This window comes from Schistocerca nitens, chromosome 10 (genome assembly GCF_023898315.1).
Source record: "Schistocerca nitens isolate TAMUIC-IGC-003100 chromosome 10, iqSchNite1.1, whole genome shotgun sequence".
Classification (NCBI taxonomy): domain Eukaryota; kingdom Metazoa; phylum Arthropoda; class Insecta; order Orthoptera; family Acrididae; genus Schistocerca; species Schistocerca nitens.
This window is the reverse complement of record NC_064623.1, coordinates 54,928,354-54,941,247: the sequence shown is the minus strand read 5'-3', so window position 1 is coordinate 54,941,247 and position 12,894 is coordinate 54,928,354. Positions and strand designations below refer to the sequence as shown.

The following is a 12,894-nucleotide window of genomic DNA, read 5'->3' as shown; positions in this document are numbered from 1 at the left end:
TCCCCGTAGGGCACTCTCTTGTCCTTGGGGTGGGAAACTGCCTCTAAAAGCAGAAGAATCAGCAATGATAATTGGCATGAATATGCAGAACAGAATGGAAACCACTGCATTAAAGACAAGTAACGTGTATCCACAGGACATGTGGCCTGTAACTGAAGAAGTGTCATGATGATCTCTCCATTGGCAAAAGATCCCAGAATAGTCCCCAGTTCAGATATCTGGGAGGAAACAGCAAAGTGGGAGTTACCATGAGAAAAATACTGAATAATCAATGGAAGGATTACATTCTATGAAAAGGGGCGTGGAATGACAGAAGCTTCAATGTGAGAGGGAAACTAGAAAATCTTAAAAGGGAAATGCAAAGGCTCAATCTAGATATAGAAGGGGTCAGTGAAGTGAAGTGAAAAGAAGACAAGGATTACTGGTCAGGGTAATATCAACAACAGCAGAAAGTTGTTATGCATAGGAAGGTAGGGCAGAGAGTGTGTTACTGTGAACAGGGTTGTTCTTGTCAGAACCGACATCAAACAAACACCAAAAATGATAATTCAGGTATGCATGCCAATGTTGCAAGCTGAAGATAAAGAGATAGAGAAAATGTATGAGGATATTGAAAGGGTAATACAGTATGTAAAGGGGCATGAAAATCTTATAGTCATGGAATGCAGTTGTAGGGGAAGGAGTAGAAGAAAATATTACAGAAGAATATGGTCATGGGACAAGGAATGAGAGAGGAGAAACACTAATGGAGTTCTGTAACAAGTTTCAGCTAGTAATAGTTAATACCCTCTACAAGAATCCCATGAGGATCAGGTATACTTGGAAAAGGACGGGTGATAAGGGAAGATTTCAGTTAGATTACATCATGGTCTGACAGAGGTTCCGAAATCAGATACTGGATTGTAAGACATACCCAGGAGCAGATATAGATTCAGATCACAATATAGTAGTGATGAAGAGTAGACTGAAGTTTAAGACATTAGTCAGGAAGAATCAATACACAAAAAAGTGGGATATGGAAGTACTAAGGAATGACGAGATACGTTTGAAGTTCTCTAACGCTATAGATACAGCAATAAGGAATAGCGCAGTAGGCAGTACAGTTGAAGAGGAATGGACATCTCTAAAAAGGGCCATCACAGAAGTTGGGAGGGAAAACATAGGTACAAAGAAGGTAACTGCGAAGAAACCATGGGTAACAGAAGAAATACTTCAGTTGATTGATGAAAGGAGGAAGTACAAAAATGTTCAGGGAAACTCAGGCATATAGAAATATAAGTCGCTGAGGAATGAAATAAATAGGAAGTGCAAGGAACCTAAGATGCAATGGCTGCAGGAAAAATGTCAAGTCATTGAAAAAGAAATGATTGTCGGTGGGACAGACTCAACATACTGGAAAGTCAGAACAACATTCAGTGACATTAAAAGCAAGGGTGATAACATTAAGAGTGCAATGGGAATTCCACTGTTAAATGCAGAAGAGAGAGCAGATAGTTGGAAAAAATACGTTGAAAGCCTCTGTGAGGGTGAAGATTTGTCTGGTGTGATAGAAGAAGAAACTGGAGTCGATTTAGAAGAGATAGGGGATCCAGTATTAAAATCAGAATTTAAAAGAGCTTTGGAGGACTTAAGGTCAAATAAGGCAGAAGGGATAGATAACATTCCATCAGAATTTCTAAAATCATTGGGGGAAGTGGCAACAAAACGACTATTCACATTTGTGTGTAAAATGTATGAGTCTGGTGACATACTATCTGACTTTCGGGAAAGTATCATCCACACAATTCTGAAGATGGCAAGAGCTGACAAGTGTGAGAATTATCGCACAATCAGCTTAACAGCTCATGCCTCCAAGTTGCTTACAAGAATAATATACAGAAGAATGGAAAAGAAAATTGAGGTTGCGATAGATGACGATCAGTTTGGCTTTAGGAAAAGTAAAGGCACAAGAGAGGCAATTCTGACATTGCGGTTAATAGTGGAAGCAAGACTGAAGAAAAATCAAGACACGTTCATAGGATTTGTCAACCTGGAAAAAGCATTTGACAATGTAAAATGGTGCAAGATGTTCGAAATTCTGAAAAAAGTAGGGGTAAGCTATAAGGAGAGACGGGTCATATACAATATGTACAACAGCCAAGAGGGAGTAATAGTGGTGGACGACCAAGAGTGAAGTACTCGTATTAAAAAGGGTGTAAGACAAGGATACAGCCTTTTGTTCACACTGTTCAATATGTACATCGAGGAAGCAATGACGGAAATAAAGGAAATGTTCAGGAGTGGAATAAAAATTGTAGGTGAAAGGGTATCAATGATACGATTTGCTGAGGACATTGCTATCCTAAGTGAAGAAGGATTACATGATATGCTGAATGATTTGAACAATCTAATGAGAACAGAATATGGATTGAGAGTAAATCGAAGAAAGACGAAAGTAATCAGTAGTAGTAGAAATGAGAACAGCGAGAAACTTAGAATCAGGATTGATAGTCATGAAGCAGATGATGTTAAGGAATTCTGCTACCTAGACAGTAAAATAACCAATGTCAGATGGAGCAAGGAGGACATCAAAAGCAGACTAGCTACAGCAAAAAAGGCCTTCGTGGCCAAGAGAAGTCTAATAATATCAAATGTCGGTCTTATTTTGAGAAAGGAATTTCCGAGAATGTACATCTGGCGTACAACCATTGTATGGTAATGAAACATGGACTGTGGGAAAACCAGAACAGAAGAGAATCAAAGCATTTGAGATGTAGTGCTACAGGCAAATGTTGAAATTTAGGCAGACTGATAAGGTAAGGAATGAGGAGGTTCTACACAGAATCAGAGAAATCCATGTGGAAAACGCTGACAAGGAGGAGGGACAGGATGATATGACATCTGTTAAGACACGAGGGAATGACTCCCATGGTACTAGAGGGAGCTGTAGAGGGCAACAACTGTAGAGGGAGACAGCAAATAATTGAGGACATAGGTTGCAAGTGCTACTCTGAGATGAAGAAGTTAGCACAGAAGAGGAATTCATGGTGGGCCACATCAAACCAGTCAGATGACTGAAAAAAGGGTTAAATTTCCGAAAATGCTGAAACATGTACTTCTTTATTTCTGATCGAGAAATCAAATACCATTTTTTTTGTAGGTATAGCTTCAGAACTGCCTTAATACTGACATTTTTCAAAAATGCCCTACATCCACTATTTCACCCGCTTAGTGTCAGAATTTTGAAAAAAAATCCCTTCTTAAGTGACACCTATAGTTTAAAGTCCACACCTTTCCCAAATTTCAAGTTCGTATCATTAGCTGGGCAATGATTAGTCAGTCAGTCACTCAGGACATTGTCTTTTATGTATAGAGATTATAGTACTTCAGTGTAAGACTTACAGATTTCCTATATATTTATTGGAGCCACAAATTCTGAAAGCTAGTTTCGAATTACAGAGCCACCAGTCCTGGTGAGAGGCCCGAAGGTGGATCGAGTGCAGCAAGGAGACAATGTTGTTCTCGAGTGCGAGTTTCGAGGGTCTCCACAACCCAACATCACGTGGGTCTTCAACGGAAACTCTGTGACCAATGACAGCCACATCACAGTTATCAGTAAGCAGTGCTGCATGTTCATAGACAGCATAAGGAGTGCAACTTTTGCATGTAATCTGTTTGATATTAAAACTGTTTTATAAAAATGACAATATTACTATAACTTTGTTTTGAAATGCTTTAGAGATTGTAGTGTTTAACAACATTCTAGAGTTTTGTAATTCTCTAGCTTTCACTCTTCTTCAATTTAGAATTGTACAGATTTTAACTGCAACTGCAATTGACTCCAAAATAATGAGTTTGTTGCAAAGTCTTCAAGGGCAGGAAGTGCACCTATCTCTTTCTACCGCTGCTCTCAATGATTGTTGGTTGTTATTAATCCATTAATCCATTAATTGCCTGGATTTTTTAAAATTATTTGTGTACTCTGTGTAAAACTGGTAATGTTTCAGTTAATTTCAGCATTTGATTTATTTGAAAATCTTCCATTTATTCACTTTTTTTTCTTTTTCTTTTTTTTTTTTTAAATGCTTTAGGTTTGAAACTGTTTTACTGCACACTAGTGCATCAACCCACTCCCCTTGTTCTATTACAAGTTTTCATACTGCAGTAACAGAACTGAATTACAAAAATATCTCATTCAAAAACCCTTAAGTATAAAAGTAAATAAAATACATAATATACATAGATTGTTAGTGGAATACAATTTTTTATGAGTAATAATTTTTATCATAGTTTTGGTTTATAAAAATTAATTTAATAAAACAAAATAATTGTTTTGAAATACTTTAAATTAAATTTTATTTAGAAAAGTAATTAAAAATTACTAATAGCTGGTTTTGGACGTGACAGGATCACAAGAATCTTCATTATTTGTGCAATATTTACTCCAGAAGTAAACCTGTAATGATGTGTGTGAATTCTGTATATGGAAATGTTCATTTTCTTCTTGAGCCTTTGTTCCACATCAGTACAGGGTCAGCATGGTTTTTAATGCATTTGGTATGATTACTTTAAGGAGTCACTGGGTGCCATTCTTGTTGCACCCCTTAACCCTCCCCCCTCCCAAGACAGAACATGTGTACCCCAGCTGCCTGCAAGCAGTGTTGTTCATGGGGAAGTGAGCAAAATGTTTTTGAGTCATGTAACTGATGTGAGATACTGGTACCAGCTCTGTCTTCACGTGGTGGGATGTGAGAAATGCCTAAAAACTATATCCAGGGTGAATGGCCCACATACCCTCATTGTTAATCGGCTGGGTGGATTCATTTCCGGAGCTGGCACACCTCCTGATCCCAGATGTTGTTGTTGTTGTGGTCCTCAGTCCTGAGACTGGTTTGATGCAGCTCTCCATGCTACTCTATCCTGTGCAAGCTTCTTCATCTCCCAGTACCTACTGCAACCTACATCCTTCTGAATCTGCTTAGTGTATTCATCTCTTGGTCTCCCTCTACGATTTTTACCCTCCACGCTGCCCTCCAATGCTAAATTTGTGATCCCTTGATGCCTCAAAACATGTCCTACCAACCGGTCCCTTCTTCTAGTCAAGTTGTGCCACAAACTTCTCTTCTCCCCAATCCTATTCAATACCTCCTCATTAGTTACGTGATCTACCCACCTTATCTTCAGCATTCTTCTGTAGCACCACATTTCGAAAGCTTATATTCTCTTCTTGTCCAAACTGGTTATCGTCCATGTTTCACTTCCATACATGGCTACACTCCATACAAATACATTCAGAAACGACTTCCTGACACTTAAATCTATACTCGACATTAACAAATTTCTCTTCTTCAGAAACGATTTCCTTGCCATTGCCAGTCTACATTTTATATCCTCTCTACTTTGACCATCATCAGTTATTTTACTCCCTAAATAGCAAAACTCCTTTACTACTTTAAGTGTCTCATTTCCTAATCTAATCCCCTCAGCATCACCCAATTTAATTTGACTACATTCCATTATCCTCGTTTTGCTTTTGTTGATGTTCATCTTATATCCTCCTTTCAAGACACTGTCCATTCCGTTCAACTGCTCTTCCAAGTCCTTTGCTGTCTCTGACAGAATTACAATGTCATCGGCGAACCTCAAAGTTTTTACTTCTTCTCCATGAATTTTAATACCTACTCCGAATTTTTCTTTTGTTTCCTTTACTGCTTGCTCAATATACAGATTGAATAACATTGGGGAGAGGCTACAACCCTGTCTCACTCCTTTCCCAACCACTGCTTCCCTTTCATGCCCCTCGACTCTTATAACTGCCATCTGGTTTCTGTACAAATTGTAAATACCCTTTCGCTCCTTGTATTTTACCCCTGCCACCTTCAGAATTTGAAAGAGAGTATTCCAGTTAACGTTGTCAAAAGCTTTCTCTAAGTCTACAAATGCTAGAAACGTAGGTTTGCCTTTTCTTAATCTTTCTTCTAAGATAAGTCTTAAGGTTAGTATTGCCTCACATGTTCCAACATTTCTACGGAATCCAAACTGATCTTCCCCGAGGTCCGCTTCTACCAGTTTTTCCATTCGTCTGTAAAGAATTCGCGTTCGTATTTTGCAGCTGTGACTTATTAAACTGATAGTTCGGTAATTTTCACATCTTTCAACACCTGCTTTCTTTGGGATTGGAATTATTATATTCTTCTTGAAGTCTGTGGGTGTTTCGCCTGTCTCATACATCTTGCTCACCAGATGATAACTCCCGGGGCCTTGTTTCGACTCAGGTCTTTCAGTGCTCTGTCAAACTCTTCACGCAGTATCTTATCTCCCATTTCATCTTCATTTACATCCTCTTCCATTTCCATAATATTGTCCTCAAGTACATCGCCCTTGTATAAACCCTCTATATACTCCTTCCACCTTTCTGCCTTCCCTTCTTTGCTTAGAACTGGGTTGCCATCTGAGCTCTTGATATTCATACAAGTGGTTCTCTTCTCTCCAAAGGTCTTTTTAATTTTCCTGTAGGCAGTATCTATCTTACCCCTAGTGAGACAAGCCTCTACATCCTTACATTTGTCCTCTAGCCATCCCTGCTTAGCCATTTTGCACTTCCTGTCGATCTCATTTTTGAGACGTTTGTATTCCTTTTTGCCTGCTTCATTTACTGCATTTTTATATTTTCTCCTTTCATCAATTACATTCAATATTTCTTCTGTTACCCAAGGATTTCTATTAGCCCTCGTCTTTTTACCTACTTAATCCTCTGCTGCCTTCACTACTTCATCCCTCAGAGCTACCCATTCTTCTTCTACTGTATTTCTTTCCCCCATTCCTGTCAATTGTTCCCTTATGCTCTCCCTGAGACTCTCTACAACCTCTGGTTCTTCCAGTTTATCCAGGTCCCATCTCCTTAAATTCCCACCTTTTTGCAGTTTCTTCAGTTTCAATCTGCAGTTCATAACCAATAGATTGTGGTCAGAATCCATTCTGCCCCTGGAAATGTCTTACAATTTAAAACCTGGTTCCTAAATCTCTGTCTTACCATTATATAATCTATCTGATACCTTTTAGTATCTCCAGGATTCTTCCAGGTATACAACCTTCTTTTATGATTCTTGAACCAAGTGTTAGCTATGATTAAGTTATGCTCTGTGCAAAATTCTACAAGGCGGCTTCCTCTTTCATTTCTTCCCCCCCAATCCATATTCACCTTCTATGTTTCCTTCTCTCCCTTTTCCTACTGACGAATTCCAGTCACCCATGACTATTAAATTTTCGTCTCCCTTCACTACCTGAATAATTTCTTTTATCTCATCATACATTTCATCAATTTCTTCATCATCTGCAGAGCTAGTTGGCATATAAACTTGTACTACTGTAGTAGGCATGGGCTTTGTGTCTATCTTGGCCACAATAATGCATTCACTATGCTGTTTGTAGTAGCTAACCCGCACTTCTGTTTTTTTATTCATTATTAAACCTACTCCTGCATTACCCCTATTTGATTTTGTATTTATAACCCTGTAATCACCTGACCAAAAGTCTTGTTCTTCCTGCCACCGAACTTCACTAATTCCCACTATATCTAACTTTAAACTATCCATTTCCCTTTTTAAATTTTCTAACCTACCTGCCCGATTAAGGGATCTGACATTCCACGCTCCGATCCGTAGAATGCCAGTTTTCTTTCTCCTGATAACGACGTCCTCTTGAGTAGTCCCCGCCCGGAGATCCGAATGGGGGACTATTTTACCTCTGGAATATTTTACCCAAGAGGACGTCATCATCATTTAATCATACAGTAAAGCTGCATGTCCTCGGGAAAAATTACGGCTGTAGTTTCCCCTTGCTTTCAGCCGTTTGCAGTACCAGCACAGCAAGGCCGTTTTGGTTAATGTTACAAGGCCAGATCAGTCAATCATCCAGACTGTTGCCCCTGCAACTACTGAAAAGGCTGCTGCCCCCCTTCAGGAACCACACGTTTGTCTGGCCTCTCAACAGATACCCATCCGTTGTGGTTGCACCTACGGTACGGCCATCTGTATCGCTGAGGCATGCAAGCCTCCCCACCAACGGCAAGGTCCATGGTTCATGGGGGAAGTGATCCCAGATGTGGTGCTTTAATATGCATGTTTATCTGAGCAAATTGTAGAAAATGATAAACTTAAGTTGTAAATATTATTCTGCAACACAACCCATTGAAACGAATTCCTGTACCTGAAAAATGTTACAAGCTCCAGTATTAAAATTTCATTCATAGGAATAGATGACCTAGAGGTCACTTAATATACAGAGTGTCTTGACTATTATATGTACAAATGAAAGGAATGAGGACAGAACAATGAAAGAAGCAAATAATCACAATAAACATATCTCCAGAAATCAATAGTTCCTCCCAAATGAGGCATTGTGAATGAATAAATGAACACCTTGCAACAGAGGCCCCAGTGATCCAAGCTGAAGATATCCATTTAAGAACAACACATTACAGGTGTTCCACGTGACCATCATTCATGTGAATTCAACCCAGTATGTCTTCTCATTTGTGTCCGTCCACATTCAGAAATACCAGGCATGTTTTGAATGCATTGACAACCATTCACAATGTGTTCCTGGAATTGATTGACATGATCAACAGGACTGGAACACAACAAAAATTTTAAGTATCACCACCTGAAAAATATCCAACAGGTTGAAGTTGGGGCTGTGGGATTAGCCAGTATTGGTGAGCTTTGACCCATCTCCTAGTTGTCGGAGATTTGTGTTACATATTCCCAAACAACCACCTGAAAGTATACTGATGCATCATTGTGTATGTACTACATGAGTGTAATTTCATCATAAGGAATGTCATCCAAATAATTAATCAGCTTGTATTGCAGACCTGTAAGTCTGCCAGGTAAGAAATGTGACTCTATCAATGGATCACCAATGACACCTGCCAAAACATTAATGGAAAATCTCCGCTGAAGTACCTTCTCAGTGTAGCATGTGGGTTCTCATAAGCTCAAATGTGTGTGTTGTGGATGTTCATAGTAATGTCTTGGATAAAGCATGCTTTTTGTGTAAATAATGTGCACTGTGGATCATTCCTGCATTGTCTAAGTATCCAGTGGCAGAAGACAACCCAGGCTGGAAAATCAGATGTGGCTGAGGGTGCCACACTTCTCACGTAATGGGTACAACTTCCCCTCATGTAATCTCTGATGCATCGTGGAGGGAAAAACATGTTCTGCTGCAGCAGTTCTTCTAGCACTTGACCCCAGCTTTGTGTTCACTTGTAATATACACAGTCCCCCGGCTGAGGTGTAGGCACTGTCCTTGCTCTATCTGCATGTGGCATGTCAGGTCTAAATGAACCGGTCTTGTTCAGGTTCTGGTGGAACCTAGTGAATACCCTGCAGTCTGGACGTCTTCTCCGAGTATATGTTTCGTGATACAATCACGCCTTCTCCCACGAATTGCTAGTAGCGTGCTCATACGAGAAGTGGATATCACCCATTTCTTCACTTGAAAATGTGTGTGGAGCTGTGGCAACTACTTCAAATGCTACACATGCACACCATGTTCGCTGTTCTGTGAACAGACTGGTACCTGGACCGTAAGGTCGCGTTCACGTTGCATCTTCGATGCTCACAAATCACCAGCGTGGCCGAAACTTGAGACGTGTTTGGCTGCTTCGAGGTCACACTTTGCTTGACAACAATGAAAGCAAATTACTCAACTAACTGACAGTGATGCTCCAGCAGTGGAGCTGCAGCATAACATAGCCTTAGACACTAATAGTATTGTAAGATTGGCACGACTGCACTTGGGCATACATTGTAACGGGGAAAGTCTTGGCTTCCAAACCCGTGTTTATTAGGATTATTTGCATATTTCACTGTTATCTACTTTCCACTTTCCTTTTTACCTAAAACAGCCAAACACCCAATAAAGTTGAGATGTTGGCAGCTAAAGATCCCGTAAACAAGAATATGAAACTGATATAATTAAAGTTTCGTTGAGATGTCTTGGTCTCATCTTTATCTCCGCTGGGATGCTACTCCAGTACCAGAGAACCTCAACAATAGTGACAATCTAAGAAGGGAAAAATAATCTGAAGGCGTAAATTGAAGTTTGTGTTAGGGAGGGCACTGCAATAGGGTAGTCTGTGCAGCTGTGTTAGCTGTACTGCTACAGGGATGTGAAGGCTAGCACACCTGCCTAGTAAGCAAGGAGACATGGATTCAAGTCCCGGTTGTGGTACAAATTTTAATTCATTCCTTCAGCTTCTATCATAATCGAGGCATATTAATTATGTAACTCTACCTTCATGGGCACATTCTTCTGTAAAGCACCCTGCCAACCCCGTCCCCCTTTCCCCCTGCTGCTCCCCCTCCCCCTCCCCCTCCTCCACCTTCTCTCTCTCTCTCTCTCTCTCTCTCTCTCTCTCTCTCTCTCTCACACACACACACACACACACACACACACACACACACACACACACACACGCATATTCTCCTTCATCCCTCCTCCAGAACAACTTCTCGTGTTATTTCTTGCATTTCAAATGTTCCTTCCCAAGCAGTTAAGAACATTACAGTGTTTGGAGAATGTGAAAACCTGTGTGTGTGTGTTTTTGAGAGAGAGGGAGAGAGAGAGAATGAGTGAGAGAGTGAGTGAGTGAGTGAGTGAGTGTGTGTGTGTGTGTGTGTGTGTGTGTGTGTGAGAGAGAGAGAGAGAGAGAGAGAGAGAGAGAGAGAGAGAGAGAGAGATTTTGTGCTTTACAAGATGAGCTAAACAGTAGGGGTAAGTGCAATTTCACAGAAAATGAAATGGAACAATTACATTTTTGACTTCAGCTGCACTGGTTGTAGCGTTGGACAGCACTGAATGGAAGTATGCTAGCAAACTTGCCTGCAGGTCAACATGAGAGAACTGAGCTTTTTGGTTAATTTGCCTATGGGCTGTTGCCATCTCACTCTGTTATCCATGTGGATCTCTAAGAATTTCACACATGGAGCTTCATCCAGTGTTTGTTCATTGATCTCTCAACTTTTGGCACCTTAAAGTAATTTTTATATGTTTGGAATTGTATAGTATTAGCACTTCCAGGATTACGGGCTAAGCTCTTTACTGTGAATCAGTTGTACTAAGTGTATTCTATTAGTCTCGTGGCTAGTTACGTATAACTATGGCAACAAACCAAGTGAACTACTTTGTAATGATCCACTTGAAACCAAGGTCTCCTCAATATCAAAAACTCACCAAGCCTCTGAAAGTTTATTGTTATAGTCTGCTTTTGCCTTGTGTACAACATTTGTGTCATAAATGATTGTTTTCAGCATAATGTACAGAAACAATTTTATCAGTCATACCACTGTGGTGATGTAGATACATTTTGCCTCATTCCTTTTCATTGAGGGTCCCCCCTCACATGTGTTAGACTGCAACACTGTGTCTTTTGAAAATTTGTAGAGAGCTCAGGCAATCAATTCCTATCTGAGACACATGCATTCAGATGGTATTTTTTAAGGCCTAGAGGAAGGGCAAATCTAAACTAAATGAAAAGAGTGAAGTATCTTGTGAGGTCATATAAATGATTAGTGGTGATTTAACACCAGATTTGCACATATGAAAAGTGTGTGCAAAGATGGCTTCAAAGAAAATCATGACTGAGAAGAAGAACAAATGGAAGGCTGCAAGTCTTTATCTTCTGGACTGCCTTCAGAGGGAGCCTGAATTCTTCAGTCTCATCACAGGTGGCAAATAATGGATCTTGAATATGGTCCTATGACAAAATGCCAGAGTGAGGAGTGGTACACCACAGTTTTACCCCATTCTAGGAAAGGAATGATGAATAAACCAAGGGTCAAACTGATAGTCATTCAGTATTTTTTACAGTCAGAGGACTGTCCACAAAGAATTTATGCCTCCACTACAAACAGCCAATCAAAATTTTTGTCAAGAAGTTCTTGAAAGATTCAGGGAAAGGGTGAAATATAACATACCAAGCAATACACCCATTTGGATGCTGCACTGTGACACTCCTTGTCACATGGTCATTTCCACCAGTGAGTTTTGCATTAAATAGCAGTCCTGTGGTTCCTCAGTGTCCTGGGTTTGCCAGATCTCATGCTCAGTGATTTTGTTGTAGTACTTCAGTTCATATACCAGTTTAAAAGGATGTCACTTTGATAATGTTGTAGACAAACAAGGTGCTTTCAAAAGTATTGAACCTTCCTCTTTCCTGTGTATACCAGAGAAGCATGGGAGGCTTTCTTCTGTAGAGATTCATGTGCAGTTATGAATCTTTTCCTGCCAGCAGTGATTTTATTGTAGTACTTCAGTTCATATACCAGTTTAAAAGGATGTCACTTTGATAATGTTGTAGACAAACAAGGTGCTTTCAAAAGTATTGAACCTTCCTCTTTCCTGTGTATACCAGATAGGCATGGGAGGCTTTCTTCTGTAGAGATTCATGCGCAGTTATGAATCTTTTCCTGCCAGCAGAAAGCATTAGTTGCTGGCAGTTGACCTGTGAATGTGGATGTGTAATGTGTGGTCTTGGATTCCTGCAAGTTGTAAACTGTCAGAACAAAGTAGGCAGTGATGTGGATTCTCAGTCTGGCAAAAGTTTGGTGGTAGGTAAGTGGAAACCTTTCACAATATTAAAGCGCCTCATGGATAAAGGAGTGGTACAACTACTTCAAACATGGCCACTCATCAGTGGATGAACCACACTCAGGCAGATCCTCAACAAGCCGTAATGACAAAGTCATTGAGTAAGTGCGGACCTTGGTCATGGGAGACCATCATATATTAGTATGATTACTTGCAAGTAAGATATGGTAAGCATTAGATTTGTGTGTGAGGAGAGTGTCTGCAAAATTTGTGCCAAAACTTCTGCCAATGCAGCAGGAGCATCACCTACTGGTAATC

The 12,894-nt window shown here is 40.1% G+C and overlaps 1 protein-coding gene across 3 annotated transcripts in view; it reads left to right on the top strand.

The window, feature by feature from the left end:
* LOC126210097 (interference hedgehog) overlaps positions 1–12,894 on the top strand; it is a 640,582-nt gene that overhangs the window by 563,798 nt on the left and 63,890 nt on the right. For all 3 annotated transcript variants that reach the window (XM_049939232.1, XM_049939231.1, XM_049939233.1), the window contains exon 7: positions 3,439–3,594. In XM_049939232.1, the coding sequence (XP_049795189.1) occupies positions 3,439–3,594 (156 nt within the window). The remainder of the gene's footprint in view (positions 1–3,438; positions 3,595–12,894) is intronic.